Consider the following 24,511-nt stretch of genomic DNA (forward strand, 5'->3'; position numbering starts at 1 on the left):
TCGACTAACACAGCTTTCACTGTTGTAAATACAGAAGTGAAACTCTTGCTTGAGTCTGTTTCGTCTTTTCAGAATGTTCTCTAATTCCAGGTTCTTGTCTTTCCAGTTTCAACATTTTCTGCCACAAAGAAGTTTATGTTGTCTGCTTTGGAAAATTAATTGAGGGCATTACTGCAGAGAACAAAGCTGGAAGACATAAATCACTATGCGCTGGCAAAACACCTTTTTTTCTTCTAAGAGTTGCACATACATACAAAGCACAGAGTCCAAAGTAAGAGGAAGTTTCTGTGAGACCAAAGAAGTGTATTGGCAAAACCCATAACTATCGTAGTAGATGTAACAGTTTATATTAATTATCCTTCTTTCTCTAATTCAGAATAAGGTGTTGGAAAATAAAGCCGCTTTTTCATTTTGAATCAGTTAGAAAGTAGCACTTCAAAACAATTATTTTAACAAAGGGGGACAGTTTCTGAATAGTCTCTGTTACTCCTCCACCTTCCCCAACCTCACAATTTTATTTAGGGTTGAGTTTTTTTTTTTTTAATATTCTTTTTTTCCAAAGATAAAAAAAAAAAAGCATATTGCTGTCCCCTGCTTTCCCAGAAAAGACACCAGAAGTAGAGATATAGACTGAAACCTAATTCTCTGTTAGCTTCATCAGAACTGGAAGGAGCAGAGGAGAAATATAAAGACAAAGTCCTCACACACTGAACTGGTGAATAACTTGAGGCAAATGATGCTGAAATAGCAGGGCTTCTCATTAATTTTATTAATACTGATATCTACTGCTAATGATATCTACTACTACCATCTGCTATACTACCAGATATACAATGACACTGTCTTTTTTGACAGCAGTATAAAGACGGAGCATCGTATTCACGATGTTTTACTATTTGGCAAATGATTTTCAAGAATGCTGAGTTTCTAGTTGTTAATTACAGGTATCCCAATCAAATCGTCGCTTGCAGTACTTTGCCAAAGAAAACAGAAACTGTTTCTCCTTTCTTTTGGCAATGTAGGTAATGCCAACTGCATCGAAAATCTGTCGTAAGAGTACCTTTACTAGTAGTTTCTGCTTTATTAGGACATTGCTTACACCATTAGTGGGCACTTTGTCAATAAAATAGATAATCCTAGAAAGACATAAGTCAAGCCAAGAAGACTTTTTTTTTTTTTTTAAAAAAAAGTTTTATTTTTTTAAAAAAATAAATTATTTTGTACAAAACACTATCTAGTACCCAGAGAGAAGCCTGCAACGAAGGCCAAAGAAACAGTAAGCTCAAATCTTCCCATATGGAAACTGTCCCAAAAAAAAAAGAAGGTATGAAAGGAATTTAGTCAGCTTAAAATAGTAACTGCTTTGCTCCTCAACCAAGGCACCAATCCTGCTGTGGAGTTCCCGGAGAGCCCCCCGAGATGAGCAGGGATGAGCTCCCAGCTCCACAGCTGCCTCCTCACATACTGACAAGCTCTGACCTCCCTGTGCTGCTCGTGCCACACACAACACAACCAGCTCTTGCTTCTCTTCCTCCTGCAGCATCTCCAAACTCTTTTAAATGTCAGTGTTCCGTTTTCTCACACAAATGAAGCTTTACTCCCTCGTTTCAGTTGGTTTTTATGGTACATTAACAAATTATACATGTGAAGCCATGAGTAGGCTGCATATGTAGTATTTCAAAGCATCAGAAATGATGCTAAAAATGAAGTATCTTCCATGAGCTAATAAACAAGACTCTATCTCAAGGAATTAGTGAAATGCCTCACTCGCAAGTAAAGGATCCATTAATTATTTATGCGGTGCTACGTAACTCATGAACACTGATTTCAATTTTAAATGACACGCTTTAAAGCCTGTGTGCTGTTCTTCGATTTATAAGAAAACAATGGCCTTATATACAGCTATAATCAACAATTTTTCTCAGACCTAGCCAACCATGCCGTATTTGCTGTTTCCCAGTAACTGTGAGGAACAGCAGAAGAGAACCATACGAACCACACCGACTTGTTTTGCCTAATGACCACAAGATCTAGATTTCCTTACAGCCCGGGACTCGTTGCTATTTCTTAGATTTGTTGATAAGCAATTTCTAAGAAAAGGTCACAGTCAGGGTCAAACAGGATACCACCGAACAAGAACAACTGCAGATTCAAGGGAGACTTAATAGCAAAGGCTTTTGTTACCGAGCTAGTCTAGTCCAGTCTAGCCTAAGGAATACATGCCCTGAGCTTTACAGTTGATTTCCAAAGTTAACGCAAAATTATTCAGCTTCTGCTCCAAAACTGAAGTGTGACGTTTACTTCAGATGAAGTATTATATTTCATTACAGTAATAACCTTTCTAAGGTTGATAAAAGAACACGAAAAAGGTAATTTCAAATTTCAGCTTTCAATTTTACATTTTTATGTGGGTTCTTTTTTTTTTTTTTTTTTTTTTTACAAAAAAAGTAATATATTTCTAACTAAACATTACTGGAACTTAATGTAAATTTATAACTAAAATTTTATCCATCATTATACAAAATAAATGTTCTGGGGTTTTTTTTAAATGATTGAAAACATTTTAGTCTGAAACTGTTTGATCGGCTCTAATGCTCAGTTCCTTCCTTGAGTGAAAAATGAGAAATTGTTACTAAATGAATTGCAAAAGACCATTCAATGGGTTTTTTTTGATTTTTCGTATCAATACTCCAAGTTGTTTACTTCCTTCTGTAAGCTGATTCCTCCTCTGTGAGCTCTTTATTATTTCTGTGTTATTCCTTGACTCCTACTCCCACTGTGACTGAAAACCACATTCTTATAATTTATTTTAACTGATTACGGATTTTATGTGATTAAAATTTCTTTTTGCTGCTTTAACAGGTCAGACGACATAATGGGTGAGCACAGAACAAAGTATTGCAAAAAAATTCCAAGCTGTACTATTGTATCAGTGAAGTTACTAGCACAAGATCTAATACACAAGGCCAAAATTATTTCAGAGTAGAGCTTTGTTAATCCAACTGTGTTATCAGTGCAACAGAGGTATGTATTATTTCTGCACTGATCCATGAATTATAAAAGTTGGAAATTTGTTTTGTGCACTGGAAAGCAGTGCCTTGTTGTAAAGAATAGGTGGATGGAGAAAATTAAACCTGACAAATATCCGGACTGAAGTCTATCAAAATTAAGACAAAGCTTACTAATGGAAAACTTTTGCAGCATCAAACTGTGATAGAAAACATACTGACTGGAAAAGTGAGCCCTAAATTCCCAAGGTTCAATCTCAGACAGCTGGAAATATTCAGAACGATAAGGTGCTAGTTTTTAATGATGCAAATCCCGGCTCCCTCTGAAGTCACCTCCAAGGACAGGTCATGAAGGAAATAGGTGAGATCTGGCCAAGCTAACTGGCAAACCATTCTGCACAAGAACGCGGGAGTGCTTAGCTGACCTCTTGGAACCCAGTTCCAAACCGCTGCTGAACCTGACTGCCGTGCAAAACTTCCGTATTAAGTTACAACAGGTGTTCACAACATTTATACATCCAACTTACTGCCTAGAGATGCTGAAAGTAAGCGGTACAATTCCGTGGGAATAATATTACACTCGGAAATGTAAATTCTTCCTGCTGAGTCACTGCGCTAACTAAACTCTAAAATGTATAAAACACACACATACATACACAGAGCACCCACATGTGGCCCCTTGAAGCAAATTTTGCAACTGGTAACAAAAAAAGTATGATCCAATTCAAAAATTGTATCACACATAGCTGGTGTATATTTTCTTACACAACTTTAGGACTTTGTATTAAACTAAAGTATTATGTTCGTGACATCATGAAACTGGTAATAACCCACGTTGTTATCTCGGTACACACTGCACACTATGTTCAAATCTAAGAATTTCTTTTTCAACTCAGTAAAGGTGGAAAGAGCCCACTCGATGTGCAGTGTACATTTTGTAGCTGAGACATTCAGATTGAAATTGACTCTTGTAGGGCGTTCTAAACTCGTTCCTGTCATTGACATGCACAAATACCTGGACTAACGCTAAATGAGAGTCTGGGCAACAGCAGGATAATTTTGGTGGGACACCATCCTCGCCCAAAGGTAATTCAGGCAGTCTTCAAAAATCATAGTGTTTCCTCCAGTAGTGGTAATACTGTTTAGCTTACTAATTAATATTATTTTGCTCATTAAACTACACAGAACACTTAAAAAAAATAGAACACACTTTTACAAAACAACCTGATTCTGTGGCATCATTTTTATATTCCTTTTTAGAACATCTTACTTCTCTGAGGTGATAACTGCCCGATCTGAAGGAATGGTCCAAGTGTCTCTCTTGCATATCCCTGAAAATTTAGCTCAAAGCCTGACTGACTAGATTAGCAAAATTGTCTAGAAAAAAACACGGCTTTGACTTAATAGAACAAAGGTTTAATGAGAAACTGAGGGAAACTAGCGAAGGGCATCCATCTTCTTAACAAATGAGGAGGACAGGGCATTGTGCTGCAAGTTCTCTACAAGGGGTTATCCACAGTGAGAGCAGATGGGCTGCTGAACGGGATTTTAGTGAGGGTGGAGAGATCGATTGCCTTCTCTCAAAGACTTTGCAAACCCTTCCTTACCCTTTCTCAGAAAGATCTGGTTGCTCTACAAAGAGGTAGTAGCATGTCTACCCTAAATTTTGATAAGAGAAGACTATTCAGGCCTAAGATCCGCTAAGTTTTATGAGTTTCTAAACTTCCCAATTTCTTAACAGCTGATTTTGACAAGGTTGGGGCTTTAAAATGTCATATGCAGCACACAAAACCTTTCTGTGCCAGTATTTACAGAGCTACAGGAGAATTTGTTTCTTTTTCCTTTCTCTGAAAAATATAACTTAAAAAAAAAATCTGCTGAAATAACAGAAGATTATTGAGTCTCTAGAAATTATTACTATGAATTTCTCTCCTTTGCTCCTTAGTTTAATACTTGGTTTCAGTAAATGTAGGTCACTGACAGTGAAATCTTAAGGTATTATTTAAGCAAACGTATTGAAAAACACATGGCCCTGAGAGAAGCACCCCAGATTTCTATCATGGTAAAGATGTCAACTAGAAAAACTAAACAAACTGCAATATAATTAAAAAAACCCCAAAACATAACTCAAAAAATACCACTAAGCTTTAAGGTCCAGAGATAACTTTCGATGGATTATTTAAAAAAAAAAAAAAAAAAAAAGTTAACTTGATAGTTAACTTGATCCAACCTCCTTAATAACCAGATGTTTGCAATCATCAAAAATATATCTTTAGCTGAAACAATTTCCCTGTTCCAAAGCATTCCGTTTCTAAGAGCATTTACATAACAATATGTGACATCTGAAATGCTTAAGGCCACCAACCATGGCAGTACAAATTACAGTCATTTTTCAACGTTCCGTGCAAGGTGCACCACTTCCAGCACTGGGATTGCTTGCATGCTGTGGTGGTTTCTGCAGCGAGACATGATCAGCATGCACCACGCTCACACCTCGGTTGTAGCCTTTGGAGATTCATGCTAATAGGTACGAGAGGTTGATCTCCTTACCCGCCGTAGGCTGGAATTGGAGGGGGGGGAGCTGCTGCACGAAACGTGTTGTACACCGTGCGACCTCGGCCTCGTAGATGTGCACCTCTGTAAGCAGCAGCTGCAGTTGCAGCAGGGTAGGGAAATCCTGGCACTGTGGAGGAAAAAAAAAAAAAAACAACAAACAAACCCGAAGAATTAATGTAAAATATTCAAATCAGTCTAGTGTTTTAAAATAAAGGTAGTGCTTGTGCTAATATTAAAGTTTGCCCGTAACTGGATGCGGGAGTTGAAAATAAGTAAATTATTAATCTTTTAACCAGAGGCCACCTCTTCTAACCAAAAAAAATCTTTGTATGCAAACGGGAGACAGCAAACTGGGAATGTGGATGGCGGTATCATAGGTGGCTCTCGTTCTCTTAGAATTCACTATTCAAACTAATGTTGAGTGGTTTAGCCAACACTGCTACCAGGAGACTCTTGAGGTCCAGTTCAGGCTCAAATTTATAACGCCAGAGATTTCCATCACATTATTGGATCTATCCTCAAAAGTCAGCCCTGCTTTGAGTGGAGGTGAGATGTTAGACCAAGCGATCTAAATTAACCAGTCATTTTACCAATGAAACAGAGCTTTACTTTTGTCCTCAAGTTGATCATTAACTGGATCTTAATTGTGTACCAAGGGAAAGAAAGACAGAGTAATATTTTTCTCAGATTTGGGGTGTGTACCTAATTCATAACAGTACCCGTTAGTCCTTCAAAGGCAAGACCCAACAGAAACAATTTAGACAGATAACAAAGAAATTAACTCAGACATTTTTATAATGTCATTGCAACTAAGTGTAAACATTAATTACCTTCCCATGTGAGACTTGAAATATTTTAACCAGAAATTTAACAGTAATACAGTACAACTTCGAGTTTTTAATCTGTAAAATGTCTCTCTTCATAAACTCTAATTGAAATATAAAAATAAAAAAATTCCACTTTGCCTTCTGTGACAGGTTTTTTTTTGTTTTTTTTTTTTTTTTCCAGTACTTCATCTCTCTTTTCTACATATATTGCTGGTCAATGTTAGAACAGGTATTTTTTGAATGAATTCATCAGTAAGACAGAGAAAATCAAATCCAGCCCTGTTGGCACTCAGGTTACTTCAGTTGTGCTTCACTGTGTTGAATTTTTTTAGTATATAAATAGATAAAAAGGAATAAATATTGCTCGGCAAAGCCCTAATAAGAAGCAAGCAAATGGAAGTAACAATGTACAAACCAGTAAGTTTTCCAATTCTGAAATACAAATTGATTTCAATCCACATCTGTCTTTCATCTCTTTTAGCATTAAATTTTAAAAGAAGCCTTGAATTTGAAGAAGAAAATGAAAAATTCACAACTTGTAGACATTGCTAGCTGAACATATGAAGGAAAATACTGTGCTTACGGTGACTTCTCCATTACTGCCTCACTCCTGTGGCTTTGGGGCTTTGCTAGGTCCTTCCCTCTCTGACAAAAAGGTTATACAGTAATTCTGAAAAGATTTACATGTCTGTGATACAACATAAAAAACACCTTATGGCAATACAAATGAATTAAAAGTCTTTTAAAAATTGCAAATACCGTATTTTTATTTCTCTTTTGGTAAAAGTGTATGTGTCACAATCGGAATGATGAACTTCCAGCACTCAATAAACTGTTGATACCTTTGCAATCAACTGCATTTAAGCAGCCTTAAAGAGAGTCATGGAAAGCATTTTTTTGGGGGAAAACTGAACGTATATATCATATACTTCAACTTCAGATACTGTAAGTACTTTTTGCATATATAACGATATTAAATATTGAACAGTATAAATACGGTAGGGCTAGAATCATGACCCGCTGCTCAAACCTCGTAACGTTTGTTCTTTCCCTCTTCAAGTAAACAGTCTTGCATACTAACTAGTACAATGTTCATACGAAAATGTAAAAGATAATCTTCAGAGGACTGAATATATAGGCAAAGATTACAGTAAAAATATCTACAGGTCGTGCTGTAGTTCCTCTGATAGAGTGGACTGTCTCCAGATAGCAACAGATAAATAAAAGGTGCAATGCTCTAATAAAATTTCACAGGTGGAAGTTAGCAATGCAGGAGGGTTGGACACACGGCATCATTGTTCACTTCTATCCCTTAGAGAATGTATTTGTGGATGCCACGTGCTGGAGCCTTCCTGTCTTGGCTAAAATTAGGTGATGTGCACAACATCCGTTTTAAAGGGTCACTTAAAATTATAATCATCTCTGTTACTTCTGTAAGAGAAACAAAGAAGTGGGCCGGTACTCTTCAGCATGGAAAGGAAGTGACTCTGGGAGCTATGACAAAGCTGCACAATCACGAATAATGGAGAAAACATGGGAAAAGGAGCCTCTTCACACAACCTCTAATTAAGCCGCCACGGAAATTTTTGCCACTGGATGTTATGGATGCTCAAAGTTTGAAAGTTTATACGATGGAAAAGGATGAACAGTTCCCCTACGGAGAAACAGTATAAAGACATCACCTCTGGTTTACAAAACCAGCTCCAAATTGGAGAAAGCTAACAGAACGTTCAAAGAACAATATACCTACACAGCTGCTTCAGTCTAACAACTTTTTTTAGGCATTCACGGCTTTGATTCCTTTCCAAATACAGGGTATTGAGCTAGATGGAGAACTAATCTAACCCAGTTTGATTATCTTTGTTGTAAGAGTAATGTTTACCAACGGTCTGCCTGCTTGAGAAAAGTGACTCCTTTCCATCTAGTAGATGCTCATTTCTAGAAGTAAGTTTCTCAAAAAATTTGAGAATTGGTGCCTTTTTTAAAAAAAAAAAAAAAAAAATCATGCAAATAAATTAATACACCCCCAACAAAACAGTGCTGGGAAGAGTTTGCTTAAGCAAATGGGGGAAAATGGACTTGCGAGTCTGGCCAGGAGAAAGTGGTACCCGAAACGGTGTATATATCTTAAATGAAAAACCTGAAGGTCGATAGTCTGTAGCTACCTTTAAAAAAACCTGTAGCCTTTAAGAACACTCTTAAACTGCCAAGATCAAGAAAAATTTCTCTGACTTAAAATCCACTGACTAAAAAAAAATGACTGAAGTCTGACAACCTTGGAGCAGTTTGGACAACTTCTTCACTTACATGTGCATCTGTAGTTCTCTACATAGTGACAGAAAACACTTTCACAAGAAAAACAGAAACAGTAGTCAAGAAAACCAAACCAATTCGCAAAAGTCTAAGCTCTGGCAATGTAAGGTATCTAACAACGTTGTGGGCTTGCAATGCATGCTCTGGAAACTCCTGCTCTCCTTATACACGTGTGTGATGACCGGACCTACCTCTTGATTTTCAGAAGAAATTAATGAAAGCCAACTGGAACTGTGCAGAAGTTGTATGGGAGACTGTGAGAATATACCTCTGTGGAAGCATGAACTCCTAACGTGGTTTATGAGCATTTTTTCCCCCTTGAATTGTACCATTCAATCCAGCTTTCACATAGATATAAAATATTAATTTATATTTATTTTGATTTTTATTCATTAATTTATATTACAATATCAATTTTTGCAATAATTGAGCATTTATCCTAAATAATCTCTATTCGTCATGGTGGTCACAACCTTGGAAAGAATTATAAGAAGGGCCACTGACCTGAAAGCTTTGACAGTGAATGATTCTCTACAAAGACATGTCACTGGAAAAGCAGACTGCCTCCATCAATGGATAAGTAAAAAAGAACATAAAGTATTTTTTTAAAATACTATTACATTTTTATGAGAAAGAAGGTTTTTCCCTTGTGAAAGAGGAGAAAAAGCTAGAAGATAGAGATAGGCAGGAAGAGTCATTTAGCCCATGAGTGTTTACCAAATCCAGAACCCGTAACGGAGGCTCAGCACTCATGAGAGATGGCAAGACTGTGATTTCTACCATTTTCAAAGTATTTGCAACACAAAGGACGTGTTAAAAAATGAAAAGCCTGAAGTTACTGTTTTCTGATGCTTGCCTTGCATTGTCTCCTTAATAAAAATCATTAAGCATAAAATGTCTAGAGCAAAGCAAAACTCTAAAAAAGCTTGTAGAAGCAATTCCACAGAAGGTAGATTAGTGATTTGGATTTCTGTCGGGAAACTAAGCCTGAAAAATACAGAACTAAGAGTGGCATTACAAGGTCTTATGATCAAGTGAGGTCTAACAGGAGAGTAACAAAATTACATCAATCCCCCAAAACTGATTTGGGTCAGTCTGAAAATCAGAGTAAACACACCTTCTATTGCCAGGTAGTAATATTAAAGATTAAGTGTAGAGGTAAAATAATCAGGAACATGTCACCTCGGATTTGAGTTCAGAAAAAAAAAAAAAAAAGTTGTGCTACTTCAGCCCAGCTGAGAAATCTTACGGTTAGGAATACGTAATAACCACAGAATTGATTTTGCTACCAACTTTTTAATATCCTCACTCCAAAATAACCAGCAGAAGTGGTACCATTAGAACACAGCTGAAGAATGGACTTCATAAAAACAATTTTATTGAAAGGGCTCTCCCATCAGGAAGCATTAAGTGCTATTAACCAGCCCCACAAGTAATGAATATATTAGCCAGGAGGGGTAAAGATTTTAATGACTTACAGTTTGTAGGTCAACCTTCCTTAGTGCTTCATGCCAAACTGCTGAAACTCAGTCACTGAAAATGCTATTATAATGGGGTTGAAAATGCGTTTGACTCTCAGCAGGGAAGCATCTGAGTCCACTTCTAAGCAGAAGTACCTTAAATTTATCAAAGCAATTTGATGACTGAAATTCTTCTGATCTGCGATACAGAAAAGGCAGATTTCTCCAACTACACATCGATGATATGAGGTGATAATATGAGGGTAAAAAAAAAAAAAAAAAAGACTTTTCTAAGGCTATATATAGCCAAACGTCAAGGCAAAGAAACAATTTACATTCTCATCTAATAGCCCCCTCCCATTAGTTCTGTAGTGATTCAATCAGCTGTTCAAATATGAATGAGACTACAAAAGCAACAACAAAAAATCAGTTCCTACACTGGAACTGCATTTTTACTTTTTCAAATTAAGAGTGAAAACGATATACTGTTGAAAGTGCTTGGTTTTGCTTAATAAAATTATCCAAACCCATAAAAATGATCTTGTATTATAGCCTAAATGAAAATTTTTTAGGAACATTACGTTGGTAAGATTCCTTCTTTAAACCTATTTGTTCTATTTTTATATTTAACGGGATTAAAAATTTTTTTAAAAAATAATATTATTACAATGAATATTGTCCAATTAAGTAATCTCTTCTGGATACATTTTGTAAACATGGAAACACTGTCAGGGTTTCTCCTTCAACAAACTTCAGTTTAGATCTCAACCATGAAATCTGTTCCGCAAATTGCAGTATGTAGGCAAATAAAAAGTCCTTTGGAATTAACAGGATTCATGTTAATATACTGGCAAAATTCAGGTAACTAATGATTTTATATGGAAAACAAATATGAGCATTAGGAAAAGAAGAGGAACTTAATCTTTCTGTTCACGGATGAAATTTAATCAAATCTTAATTTCTCCCAAAAGATGTAATATAAGCATTGGTTTTATTAATATTTTATTAAATGAACAAGACAGGTAGGTGCATTTTCATATCCCAACATATGCCTTGGAAAACAAAGACTGAAGGAACAATGACAATGCTCAAGTTCCCAAAAGGAGGAATAGAACCTGGTAAAAAATACTTAAGGGTTATACCCTGTGTATTAAACTTTTAAAGCTTTGGGATAGATGGAAGAGTAGCAGATGCAGAAAACAACAGGGGGCAGATTTCGTATCAAAGCCGTAAAAATATACAGCCACTTTAATGGGCAATTATTCTTTGCACTTGTGCTGTGGTTTGAATTTGTATGGAAGTGCCATATGCCTCAAGAAAGGTGTGCCATCAGAATGGATGAACAAATCCACCTCTCATCACCCCTCATCTCTCCTCCTCCACACAAACTAGCAGGTTTTCCACTATCGAGAGTGTTCAAACGATTTACGGTAAAGAATTTTAATGTTACCTCACGTCTAAATCGGTTTACAGCTAATTTACTGCAACGCAGCTTAAAAATGTTAGAAAGGCAGGGAAACACATTTACATTTTTCCCATCGTTCAGGAGGATCCCTGTTGAGGAAACACTTCAGAAGTGCTGGACCATAAATTAAAAAGAAAGAGATATCATGGGTAGCACGCTGGGAAAGGCTAAGCAGAATAATCGATATGATCTTATCTGAAATTTCAGGAACAGAATCGGGAGTTTATCCCAATGAATGCTGTGTAATGAGTTTTCACTTTACTGTAAGAGTAATAAGTAGTATTACTTGGCATTCTTTAAAATAATTTAGAAAACCTATGTTAAAGAGGATATGTGCAGATCTTTCCATTTAAATACACGGTCCAAAGCGCAGGGCAAGTAAAATTTAAGCTCTGTTACTACAGATTTTAACATAAAAAGGCTTTTACGTTATATATAAATACACACACGGATTCTTAAAATCTCAGGGTAAAAAAAAAAAAAAAAAAAAAAATCTTTAGAAAATTCACAATCTTTAAAAATAGCAAGGTGAAAATACATATTTATTTTCCCACCTGTCACTTTTGTGAGATGATTAACCCTGGGATCTAGCTGTGAATTCACTGAACTCAAAGGAAATTTCGCATGTTATGACAAATACAGTCACAACTGGTCACTTCCATTTCCTTCATTCACAATCTATTTATTTTTCGGAACGCATACTTAAAATTAGTAGAACAATCATGTCCTTACTATTGAACAAAAATATATGTCGGTATTAAACACTGTTGTTTAGGAATGAATAAATCTGTATTTTGGACAAACCATTACTTATAGGACATTCTCATTTGAAATGCATTGGAAAAGGAAAACAAAAATCTCTAATTAATGTACAAGTCTAATCACCATTCTCCACATGGAAGAGTAATTTTTCACTGTTCATTTGCTCAGTGTAATCTCAAAACTGACATAACAGAAAAGCAATGGCCTATAAATCTGCTCTCATTTGTTTCTTTAATATTCATATTCCATTGAACTACAGCTGCTTGTTGCTGCAGTCTATTACAACATGCAAAACTGTCGATAAAAATATTATGAAAGGCAAGATGTGTTTCTTCATGGTTCTGTGTGCCTTTTTTTTATTTTATTTAAAAAAAAAAACCAAAACAAAACAATAAATGACTCATGGATTGTCCCTTCGTTTGCTGCATGCTGGGCGATTAGTGATTAATTACCTCGCTGCAAATTGACATGGCACAAGGAAATTGACACAGCTCTGATTAATTAACTTTTTCTGTGAGACAGTTACTTACAAAACACTGCACACTGTAATTGAATCCCTTTGCACAACGCTACTGCATTAAGCTTCCAGGCAAATCCAAATTAGCACCAAATTTTACATAAATTTGGTTAAACTTTTTATAATAAGCTATACCCTGAAAGTTTACATAAATATTTCTAGAAAGAGGACAGGCAGCTGCTTTAAGACACAGTTTTAAACTATTTCTTCCTCAGACATGTGAAAAATAAGATTTGTTCGATTTTTCCATACCTAACGGCCATCATAATCAAGTGCACTCAAAAACCATGAATAAAATATTCCAGTAAAAGCAACCTCCTATTTAATGTACTTATGATAAATTGTGGGAAGACACTTGACTGTTCCAACAGAACTTTTAATCGGTTTATCTTTAGCTTAAATTTGTTCCCAGATCTAATTGATCTACTATTTCAACAATGACTTGCATATACTGAAGTCACAGTTTTCTGTATAATTAAGGATATACGGAATTATTCTTTTTCTCTGCCCTCCTTTGTTTAATCTCCTCTAATATACCAATAAATAAACCACCTTTGGCTACTATGTACACTGATACCATTACACGCCAGGGATTTACAACCTTTGGAGCAAAATCTTGATGCTAAAGCCTGGAAACTGTCTCATCCTTTTGTGTGAACTTTTTAAATTGTGAGGGTGACTCAGCACTGGCACAGGTACCCAGAGAGCCTGGGGAGTCTCTATCCTTGGAGATAAACAAAAGCTGTTTGGACATAGTCCTGGGCAGCTGCTCAAGGTTATGCTGCTTAAGCAGGGAGGGGAGGGGGACCAAGGTGACCTCCAGAGACTCCTTCCAACCTCAGCCACTCTGAAATTCAGTCACTTGGTGATTCTCTGATTACCAGAAATTTCCATATAATCTCATCCCTCTTTTACTGGACTATATATCCAGCCACCTGCTCCCGCAGACATCAAGGGATTTCTCTTAACATGCAGAAGAAAATGGAGGATGCGGAGGGATGAAAAATAACAGATGATTGAGAATTTTTTTTGCAAAGCTATGAAATTACACCAACCTACAATTTTGAATAAAAAAGGTGCTATAATTGATGGTCAAATTAATTATAATGTACTTAATAACAAAATAAGAGGACTGCATAGTTGATGCTACAAAGAATACAAATAGTTGATGTACAAAGAATAGTTGACTTCTCACAAAAGAAACTTCTAATAAACAAGAAAAAAGCTCAGTAGGTAAAAACGAACAACAAAGCAACTACTCCATAAAGGAAAAGAAACAGATCAGAGAAAGCATACCTGATCTTAAATTAAAGAGCAATTTTCAAATATAGATTATCAAACTGATCTATAACTTGTCATATTCCTGGTTGCTGTACATCTACAAGTTTTAAGCAAATGGAAAAATTCACCTGTGTCTAGCTGAACGCTATTCCTGAGACAAAGTAAAAATGACACGGTTATGAAAAACTAGATGAGGAGTAGCACGATTATAAAAAGGTGACAAAATTTAGCAATTTGAATGTATATGAAAGTCAATTATGTGGTGACCAGAAGTTCTGTCCAGATGACACAAGGTTTACTAAAACTCAACAGAATTATTAAACTGTAAAAAAGAACATTGTCAGAATGTTGTTGGGTTGGGAATCATTTATTCAGGAAGTGATTGAGGAAAAATCCAGCTATTAACCTAATCCAAGCCGTAATGAAAACAACTGTCAAAACAAAGAATAGCACCTGAAAAGTCATGTAGATAGTAAAAATGTGAATTCCCCAAGAGTACTTACTATTTGTGAAATTCAGGTTGAAGAATTTTTCTGTATACAACATGGTTCAAAGAGCCATGATTTAATAACAACCATCACACAATGCAAGAAAGAGTGACACTAAAGTAAGTCTTTATTTGAAACCAAATCTTACAGGCTAAGCTGAAAACCACAAAATTAACAGCTTTACATCTGACAGGCAGAATGATTTGAGATGTACAGTCAAATGTGTGTGCCTACCTACTACAAATGAGTAACACAACATCTAGAAGGCAAACATCAGAAGCCTGCATCTAGGACTCTCCACAAAGAGTATTATTATGTACAATAATATCACAGATCATGATGCTAAAAAATATTAAACTTAGTTCTCACTATTGAGCTGCATACGGAGAAGACTAGGTCCAACCAATCCTATTGTCCTAACTCACTGATTAGTCACGAGTACTGCCAGCGGCCACGTGCCGTATCTCCATTAACAGGAAAATACTAAGTTAAGACACAAGAGATGCTCAACCGTCCTTGGTCAAACATAATTTTTATTATTTGAACTAAAGAACAAAGATACTCTCCACAATTTACAATTAAAACTGTTACGCACACCATTCCAGTCGTCTCCCACTCCCAGGTGTAGGATGGTGTGTAAGTTAAAACACAGCCAGTGGCACACAATTCAGGATGTGTCTATCTTTATAAAACTCTTAGGCGTGCTAGTTCAGATGTGCTGCACCGTCACTAAACAGATTAACCGAAGAACGAGTATAAACATCAAGGCACTTAAAAACAGATTTGCAGGAGTGAAATGAAACCCATATTTACAGATTCGGGACAACTCCAATACATCTTACTAATGACTTTTAAGTCACCATGTAAAATACTGATAAATAGAAGGTGAAAGGACAGTTATCCTGAAAATAGTTAGAGAAGGACGATGTATAGTGAGAGAACACAACAAATTCTGTATCAAGAATTTCAGGCAGTGCTCCCAAAAACCTCAAAAGAGGTTCACTTTACAGTTTGAAAATGTTGATACTTAAATCAAGAATATAACGTAATACATACGCATATAATTTTTTGTCAATTTTGTTACTTTTGTGCTACCTTTATCTGGTTTAGAAGTCAGTGAAATCATCCTACATTCAGAATTGTGCAACTTTATTCAAAGCAAGGTCCAACACAATAGGCCAAAACAGCGTTTGAAAACCTTCTGAAGACATTCCAACAAGAATCATCTGGAAATGATACATAATTTTTCAATCTTTTTACACTTCTGTACATGGAGTGGTGGGAAATCATGGAAAGCAGTGAATAAACTTCCTATCCTACTTATTACGGAGATCTTTAATTAAACTTTCACGTAAACCCACTGTATTTGAACATACAGACAAGGAAGGTAATTTTCCACGTTATTCCTGGGTTACTATAAATAAAGGCAATTAATTAATTCAGGGAACACATTAAAACATAGTTTGACTCCTAAATGGTTTTGTCACCTGGTTATTATTGAGGTTTTTGTAACCTGGAAATGATGCGGGTGATGGGTCTACTCAAATGTTTGGACCCTCTAGGCAGGATTTTTGCACCGTTTCATTCATGAATCTCAGTCCTACAATGGTTAAGTTGGCTTAATCATAGAACTCCTCTGCAGGGGTACTCTAAATTTTTCCTGCTAAGCAATAAAAAGCAGACAAAACCACAAACATGTAAACGAAACCTACTAACGTATATTTTAATTGTGATGAAATGACCTGCCATTCCATTTGAGTTTTAAGAGAACAGGCACCAATTAAAAATTCAGTTTGCAGAGACCTTTTTACGTTTAATTGAGAAATACTGTAACACAGGCAAATTATTTATACCATATGAACACTCATTCTTTAAGCTGTTCCTGACCCGTACACCAATTCAAAATGGCAAGCTTACTAAACTGTAACTCCCTTACCAATAATAGTAAAATCACAACAAATAAATTAAGAAAAACTACAACAATAAAATCAGAACAAATTAATCATTCATGTCATTACAATAAAGCATATGTCCCTCAGGATTGAATATGGTCAATCGTGTCTTACACACAAAACCCAGAAAAGGATATCCCGAAAGCCAGGAGCACCTACACTTTAGTTGCTTGGAGTCTCAGCGTAACCCCAAACCGACTATCATCATTACAAAATCATTTTCAGGTGATTTCACGTGTGCAACAGATTAAACCTGACAAAATCAACTGAATCGTGGTTCCTAAACTGAATGTTTCCACTAACGATTCTGCTCAGAATTGCATTTTAAAATCACCTCTTGAAAATTTGTATTTTCCCCATGTAATCTTCTTGGTACTGGAATTATCCCAGAATATAATAAAAATGTCAGAGGTCTTCCTTCGATCCATTAATAATGCCACGGAAAAATAAAACTTGGAATGAAACAAGCAACATGAAAACAGTTTCATACAGCATTTTTTAGGTAGTTTACTAACATTCCTAAACCAAGTCACCTACTTTTAGCAAGGATATTCAACGGACATATTGAATAGACTGGCTTTAATTATTTTTCATTTCTGTAGCGCAGTGAGTCCTCAAACAGACTAAATTCTACTACTGGATGTGGTATTTATACGTAGTATTTATGATTTTCCTTATTTATTCCATGCATATCAACAAAGTCCCAAACTATCCTCCACTTATGAATCAAAACAAAACACCCAGGGGAAAAAAAAAAAATAAAAAAAATTAAAAATAGTACATGCGTCTCTCATACGTAAGTGTTCATCAGTTTTTAATTGAGAATATATATAAAAAAGCAAAGTAATTAATACTTTAAGCTTCTGCTATAGATTTTCCTTCTCTCTTGGCCTATAACACATAACTTTGGATCAGGAAGGTTTTTAGGATAATTTAGGGACATTTCTAACGCCTGTTCTGAAGTAATGGAATGTTTTTCCCAATTTGCTTTAAAAGAACGTAAGCATTAAAAATCCTTCTTGTCAAAAGTATTACAAGACCAAAGGTTTCCAGGGAATTTTCTGAAAGAACTGCCTTCCCACCTTTCAAAAACATCTCATCTTTGCCTTGTTGTTTTCTGGTTGCTCATAAGCTAAAATCCCAGGGCAACGTAGTTTATTGTTTTAATATCTGTCTGACGCAAAGCAAAAGTATTCTCTGGTGAGTGCTTATCTGTCATATATACTTCTGTGAAAGGAATATCAAGACAAATAAGATGTTCTAGGGCGTATCATGGGATTAGGAATTTGGCACTGTCTGAATTCTGTTTAAAAATAGTTGAAATGATAAATACAAAAAATATCCACACCGATATTCTGAGGATGAGAACTTGAAGAGCATTGGGTTTTCAATATTTTAATTATAAAGGCTTCATACTACTTTAGTATGAGTAGAGAATGAACACTCAAGTGCATAAATGACACAAGCAAAACGAGAGGAAAAAAGTATTCATAATTGAAATAGTTAAACCAGTAAACTTCTAGTCTACTGATACAATGACTGTGGACTTACTTTGTATTAATTAAACTCAATGTAATGGCATTTTCTATATTGAAATGAATCGTCAGTGATCTGGAAATGCATTTAGACCATTAGGTTAATTACAGAACCTGATGGAAGTTTTATCAGACAATTACAATTAAAGAACACGAACAATGTGGGACAGATTTATAAGCATTTGTAGCACCTCAATCATTTTTCCTGAATTTCACCACCACTTCTTGCAAAACTGTAATCAATATATTAATTAAAAAATGGGCCAACTTCATTTGCCCTTGAGCATGGTAAAATAAGATCTGATTTATGCATTTTCGTATTTTATCTTCTTTTATTTCTATCACTTCCTTGCAATGTGAGAGATTTATTTATTTTGGATAAAAACTAAAAATTTATGGAAAAAGCACATGGATATTTTGGAGCTGTTGAGCAGGCTTACAGAAGATGAAACAACTCTTAACATTTAGAAGTTGTAAGCCAAAATTGACATCAGTTTAAAATGTACTAATTGAAGTCAAGGCAAAATTCTCTTTTACGGGCATGCAAAACATTTGAGGAATACAGGCATCTGCACATCACTCTGAAAAATGGAATGTAGCAATTTAATGATTTACCAGATCTATGGCCTATTTAGTCCAGCGAACTGTCCCTTTAATAAATGCTCAAAAAAACCCCTACCAGTAAGTTACATATCCAATAACTTGGAGCTAAAATAAAGCCTAAAAGTTACAAAGATCAAAGTCGTAATCTAGAAAACAGTGAAAAATAGTTAGTTGCTTTCGATCTTTTGTTAAAACTTGTAATCTCTCTCCCAGTGCCTTCCATGGGACCTGGGTAGGCACGACTGTAAATTTTGAAAAATGTGACGCACAGCTTTGGGCTGCCTTCCTTGCTGCACCAGCTGGTACTTAGCAAGCCCAAGAACGTGGATTGGCTATCCCAGTGCCCAAAGAAATTTTCTAGTGGCAGGTGCGACTCCTTTGCCTTCTCCCGCCTTTAAAGGGAAGGGGAGGTTGTCGAGAAAATGGAGGTAGGCTCTTCACAGGGGCACAAAGCGGGAGGACAACAGACAACAAACATAATTCGAAAGACAAGAGGTTTACACCGTGAGGACATTCAAGCTTTGGAACAGACGACGCGGAAAGGTTGTGCAGTCTCCATCCTTAAAGGTGCCCTGGCGCAACCCAGTCCTTCCAACCTCAATTATTCTACGATTCTACGGTTCCATGTATTCCTTCTTTCCCATGTTTTGGCTCTCATCAACTTTTATTTCATTCACATTTCCAGGTACTTCTACATTATAGAAAAAAATGGGGACAACAGGCACTCAAGAGCTTTCAGAAGTCCTTGCACAAATCGAGACTCGCATTTTTGCCTTTTTTAACCATACATACCCAGCTATATTACTGTCCTTTGTAGAACAGTGATACAGATATTCAGTGACAGAACGCTTTTTTTTCTTCATTTGAATCTTCCTTTTCTCCAGCAGGGTCTTAATATTCTCATGGATCCTATTCTTGAGTGGCTTCAATTTGGAAAAAAGTTCCAAAATTCTTCTTGATACATTTCTTATTTAACAGCAGATACAAATTTCTTCAGGATTTAAAAATTTCCTGTGGAAGCAACTAGTCTAAAGAAGCAGGGGCAAAAAGAGACTGTCAGTTCCGTGCGGGTAAACTGTTTGATTTACTAAGTTTCAGTGAGATATCGTGGGCCTCCGGGAAGCTTCCAGTAAACGCTTGCTTACTCACTGGGACTTGGTGTACTCTAATCTTTACTTTCTGGGTGTATCTCCTTCCAATATTTGTCTACATTCTGCATTAGATAATGGTCAAGGATTTAACTGGAATCAGTTGTATTAGTTCTGTCCTCAAGATGCCAATACTATGGGAATCTACCCTCGGCAGCCAAGATGAGACCATGAGCTTCCTTACTTTGGTTGTCTTAATAAGGCCAAGAATCTGTCCCACCAAGGGATGCGAACACGTTTGCATGCTGAAACTCTGCTTTCTACATAACAAATGATCTATTCCCGGAAAAGATGTGCAAATGAAAAACTGATCCAGGTCCCATCTTCTGCTTCGGCATAAGAGAACCGATGATGCATGAGAGACTATTGCTACTGATTTGTTCCACTGCTCGCAGAAGAAACAGCTCATTTCTTTCTGTATTATGCAAAGGGCTAGAAGTGATGGAAGGAAGCAGGGCCATGTTTCCATCTCCTGACATATTCAGAGGTGTAACTAATCACTGTACTGGGAAATGTACAATGTGATACATAAAATATATCCCGGGGAAATAAAACATCAGAAGGGAAAGATTAGCTCCAAGAAATGCACTCTTCTTTCTGTCCAGTGAAAAAAATGGGGTAAAAACGTTCAGAGTCATCAGAGACAAGTAGTGACTGATACAATTAAAAGTCAAAAAGTGACACATAACGCTAGCCAAATTAAGAAAAATATATTTTACAACCATGTTTCAGGCCTTCGTTCCTTACAGAACATAACTCGGGAGCAAAAGAGGAACTGTCAAGGTAAAAACAACATTTCTAAAAATGGGGACTATCCTCTTCCAAATATCTGCAAATTCCTAAATGCCACTGGCATTTAATGAACTGAAAACCTCTCAGATGGCTTTAAAAATCTCAGGTGACTCTTTACCTTCTGTTAAAACAATTACAATTTTTAAACCTCTTAATTCTTACATTGTAAGCTGTTCTAAAATATTACATTACAGTACAGAATAAATGATTAACAAAGTATTCAAAGACGAAGGCTGCAATATTGTTGTCTACATGGAATGATAATACTAAAAGTATCACTCTCCTAAATACTAATGTTAATTTATCAGTTATCATTTCAATACTACAAGTGTGCATAAAAAAAATGGAATATAGATCTTTGATATAATAAAAGAAAGAAAATGAGACAAAAGCTTCGTTTCTGTTCACTTCTTAGAAGAATTTCCTATAGAAATGGAAGTATTTTACATCTTTATTGAAAGTTTTGCAATAAGGAGAAATTAAAAAAATAATAATTACAAGCATTAGTAATGGTAATATTTCTGTATTATTAGGAGTTGTTACCCTGTGGGGGAAACTACATTTTGGCAATATGAATATTGTACATAATAAAGGAAAAATCATGACTTGCAGACACACAGATTCAACAAAAGTGTAATAATTTCTACTGCAAGGGCTACTAGCAATCTCTGTTATGAAACTGTGTATTACACATTGCCCAGTGGGAAGCAGATAGGCAAAGTCTGTTTACTTATGTATTTGGCATAATTGAAAACAAACAGGTGTTTGTTAGGATATCATTGTTCAAGGAGCACCACTGCAAAATAAGATTTTTCAAAGGGATTGACTCATGAGACATAATGGAAACTGTGAAGTACAGAGCTTAGCTAGCTATAGAGTGACTATCTAGGGAATTAATAACAGTGGAAATGCCATACATTGTAAACAGCAACTCTAGGAGTAAATTTCCTAGGATAGAACTGAGTGAGATAATAGGAGAAGAGGGCAAACTGAAGAAAGGTTTTATTTAGAGTAATTTCCAGAAAATTAAAACCAAACACTGACCCCCCAGAAGCTCTCTAACAGTGAGATCAATGAAATGTTTTTGGATAATTTTCTAGGCAATTAATTTCAGTCAAAGACTGGCATTTTGGTCAAAAGACTGGGATTTCAGTCAAAAAGGAACAGTGCACTAAAAATCTACAAAAGGGAGCACTGATTTAAACAGTTAAGTATTTCATCTCTGGGTTGCTACAAGGATTTAAAAAACCCCACTGCTTGGGAAAGGTGACACAGTACAAAATATTCTTGGAGCATCTCGAAGCAAACGCAGATTTAACTGCGAATTTCCAATTTAAAACACTGGATATATTTTGTTAGTTCAAAATAGATTTCCAATTTGAAACTAGATCCCGTATTTCTGCGAGCAGCAGCTCTAGGGATGCTATTCAGAGCCTTTGACATATGAGTTACACGACTGTAGAGATGAGCACTACGCAACGCTTTTGTCCTCATTCCTGGTTTTAATTAATAAAAGAAATTAATTGTTTTAGTGGTCTAGAGAAGCTTTAAGACAGTAGAACTGCATTGCAGATCGAATACAATCTTCATAAAGAGCATATCTGATAACATTGTTAAATCAGACAACATAAAATATTTTCTTTACAGAGGGCTGCTAAGAACACGTAGCAAAAGCTGCTGTTCACCCTAATTCTGCAAGCAGCAATTAGTACTGTTTCATTCAGCTAGAGGCTTCTTATCTGACTAGATTTGAGAATAGGCAACAGTTGTACCATTAATCCAATCTAAAACACGTTCAGAAGACCCAGTTCCACTTCTGCTTCAGAGTTTTAGAGGACACATTTCTCCTCCGAAGTTTTGCACAGAAAAACGGCCGATGGCAGCATCTATCGTTTCATCTTGTCTTTGCTATTTTGATCAGAGAAACTTTTTAAAATTCAAAATACTCACTTGCACACAGTCTTTTTCCATTTTTTTTTTTTTTTTTACGAAAGACTTCGTATCTATTTGCTTCCTGACACAAACAAACGGTGGCATGACATAAGACTTTTTGTTTATTAAATCACAGTTGTGACCAGGACAGAAAAAGCAACACAACTTCATCTTCTACACAAAATGCAGAGTGCACAACAGTACTGGATTCCAAAAAAATTTCACTGTTACTGTAGAACTTCTGACCATTTATGTAGAACATTGTAATACAGGTAAATTTTTTATTTTTTTTTTTTTTTAAATATATATTCTGAGGATAGAGATGCAACTAAAAGCACTGAATTATCTGTTGACATTACTTACATATGTTTATAAACACCACATTTACCTTGACAGAAGCTGTTGGGAAAGTTTACATTTTTAGGGGCCTCAATTCACATTATTGTGCTTTTGTCACAAAACAAAACAAAACAAAAAGCCATAACACTAGCTTACTTGTGGATGTGTATACTAGTGAACTGGGGGCACTGTACACGGGAGATCCCTCCTGGTTTGCCTGGCACAGCAGCACCCTGCCTACAAGAAAGAGAGAGAGAGTGGTATCTGGTTTTGGAACACTCAAACTAAACCTCAAGTTTTTAATCTCAAAACAGAAATAAAGTCACAACCGGAGCGGTGCACTGAAGCAGGGGCACTTTTTGGCCTTTTAACTTCAAAGCAGAAAGAGCCCCAATAAACATGAACGATTTTACATTTGAAAAAAAAAAAAAAACAAAACACAGACATCCCCCAAAATACAACCACCCCCCCTTTTTTTTTTTTTTTTTTTTTTTTTCTCCCATGGGGAGGCTGGGGCAGGCTCGGAGCATTTGTGGGTGTGCCAGCCCCTGGCCCAGCTGCTCTCTCTCCCTCTCTGCCCTGGCTCCTGAAGCAGAAGTTGCTGAGGTAGCTCTGGTGCCCACCCGCCCGCTTCCCCCAGCCACCGGCCTCTCCCGCGCGGCCGCAGCCGGAGGATGCTCAGGCACACGCAGCAGATAAACCAGACCACAAAGCTCCCATACACACATCAAGTTAGGCCAAGTGTGATCTCAGTTATATCGCTTAAATAACGCTGGTGCAAGGGATTACTAATACATGTGAAGATTTTTTGCTCACGTGAGAAATACATAAACAAAGGCTGTTTTTCCAGTATATTAGCTGGATTCAGGATTAAGAACAAAACCAAATAAAAGAAATGAAAACTTTTTTAAAGAAAAAAACCACCCTAATAACAAAATCAACTTAAAAAAAAAACACTTTTGCAATGCACGTTCATTTTGAACAAATGACAGAAGTTTAAAAAAAAAAACCACAAACCCTCCTAAAATGCCTTACTACTTCAACATCTTTCTTACAATTATATCTTAGCAGTCTTAGCTGAATAAAGATAAACATTGATTAGAGGGAGAAACAACTATAGTTTCACATTAGGAAAAAAATCCTTCTGCTCTTCTGGAATACAGTCCACCAGGAAGAACTGGATGTGGCACATCTGGCTTTGAAGATATATGTGTATATATCTGTGGGCACACACACGCAAAAAAACCCAAAAAAACAAAAAAAACCAGCCCTAAAACATATACACACACTGACACACATCAAGCCGTCAGAATTTGCGAATCACACAATTTCAAAAATATGAAATTTACAGGAAGATTTGTGAGACTTTAGAAGTTGTGCATTGACATGAGCAACGTAACTCAACGGAGTTGAGTCAAATATGTTTGGAAGCATAAGATAAATTACAAATGGTTTCCCCTAGAGTATTACCAGAGTTAATTCTCAACTTACATTCAGTTACCAGAGCGCAGTTCTTTCAAAAAGAGTTTTTTT

General features: G+C 36.1%; 1 protein-coding gene across 37 annotated transcripts in view; it reads right to left on the reverse strand.

Annotated features, from left to right (window-relative positions):
- RBFOX1 (RNA binding fox-1 homolog 1) overlaps window positions 1-24,511 on the reverse strand; it is a 957,841-nt gene that overhangs the window by 48,240 nt on the left and 885,090 nt on the right. For 30 of the 37 annotated variants that reach the window (XM_074918958.1, XM_074918956.1, XM_074918994.1 and 27 more), the window contains 2 exons: window positions 23,135-23,215; window positions 5,559-5,691 (listed from right to left, as the gene is read on the reverse strand). In XM_074918958.1, the coding sequence (XP_074775059.1) occupies window positions 5,559-5,691; window positions 23,135-23,215 (214 nt within the window). The remainder of the gene's footprint in view (window positions 1-5,558; window positions 5,692-23,134; window positions 23,216-24,511) is intronic. The other 7 variants (XM_074918973.1, XM_074918963.1, XM_074918989.1 and 4 more) reach the window with 1 other exon arrangement.

Source organism: Athene noctua, chromosome 15 (genome assembly GCF_965140245.1).
Source record: "Athene noctua chromosome 15, bAthNoc1.hap1.1, whole genome shotgun sequence".
In the NCBI taxonomy this organism is placed as follows: Eukaryota; Metazoa; Chordata; class Aves; order Strigiformes; family Strigidae; genus Athene; species Athene noctua.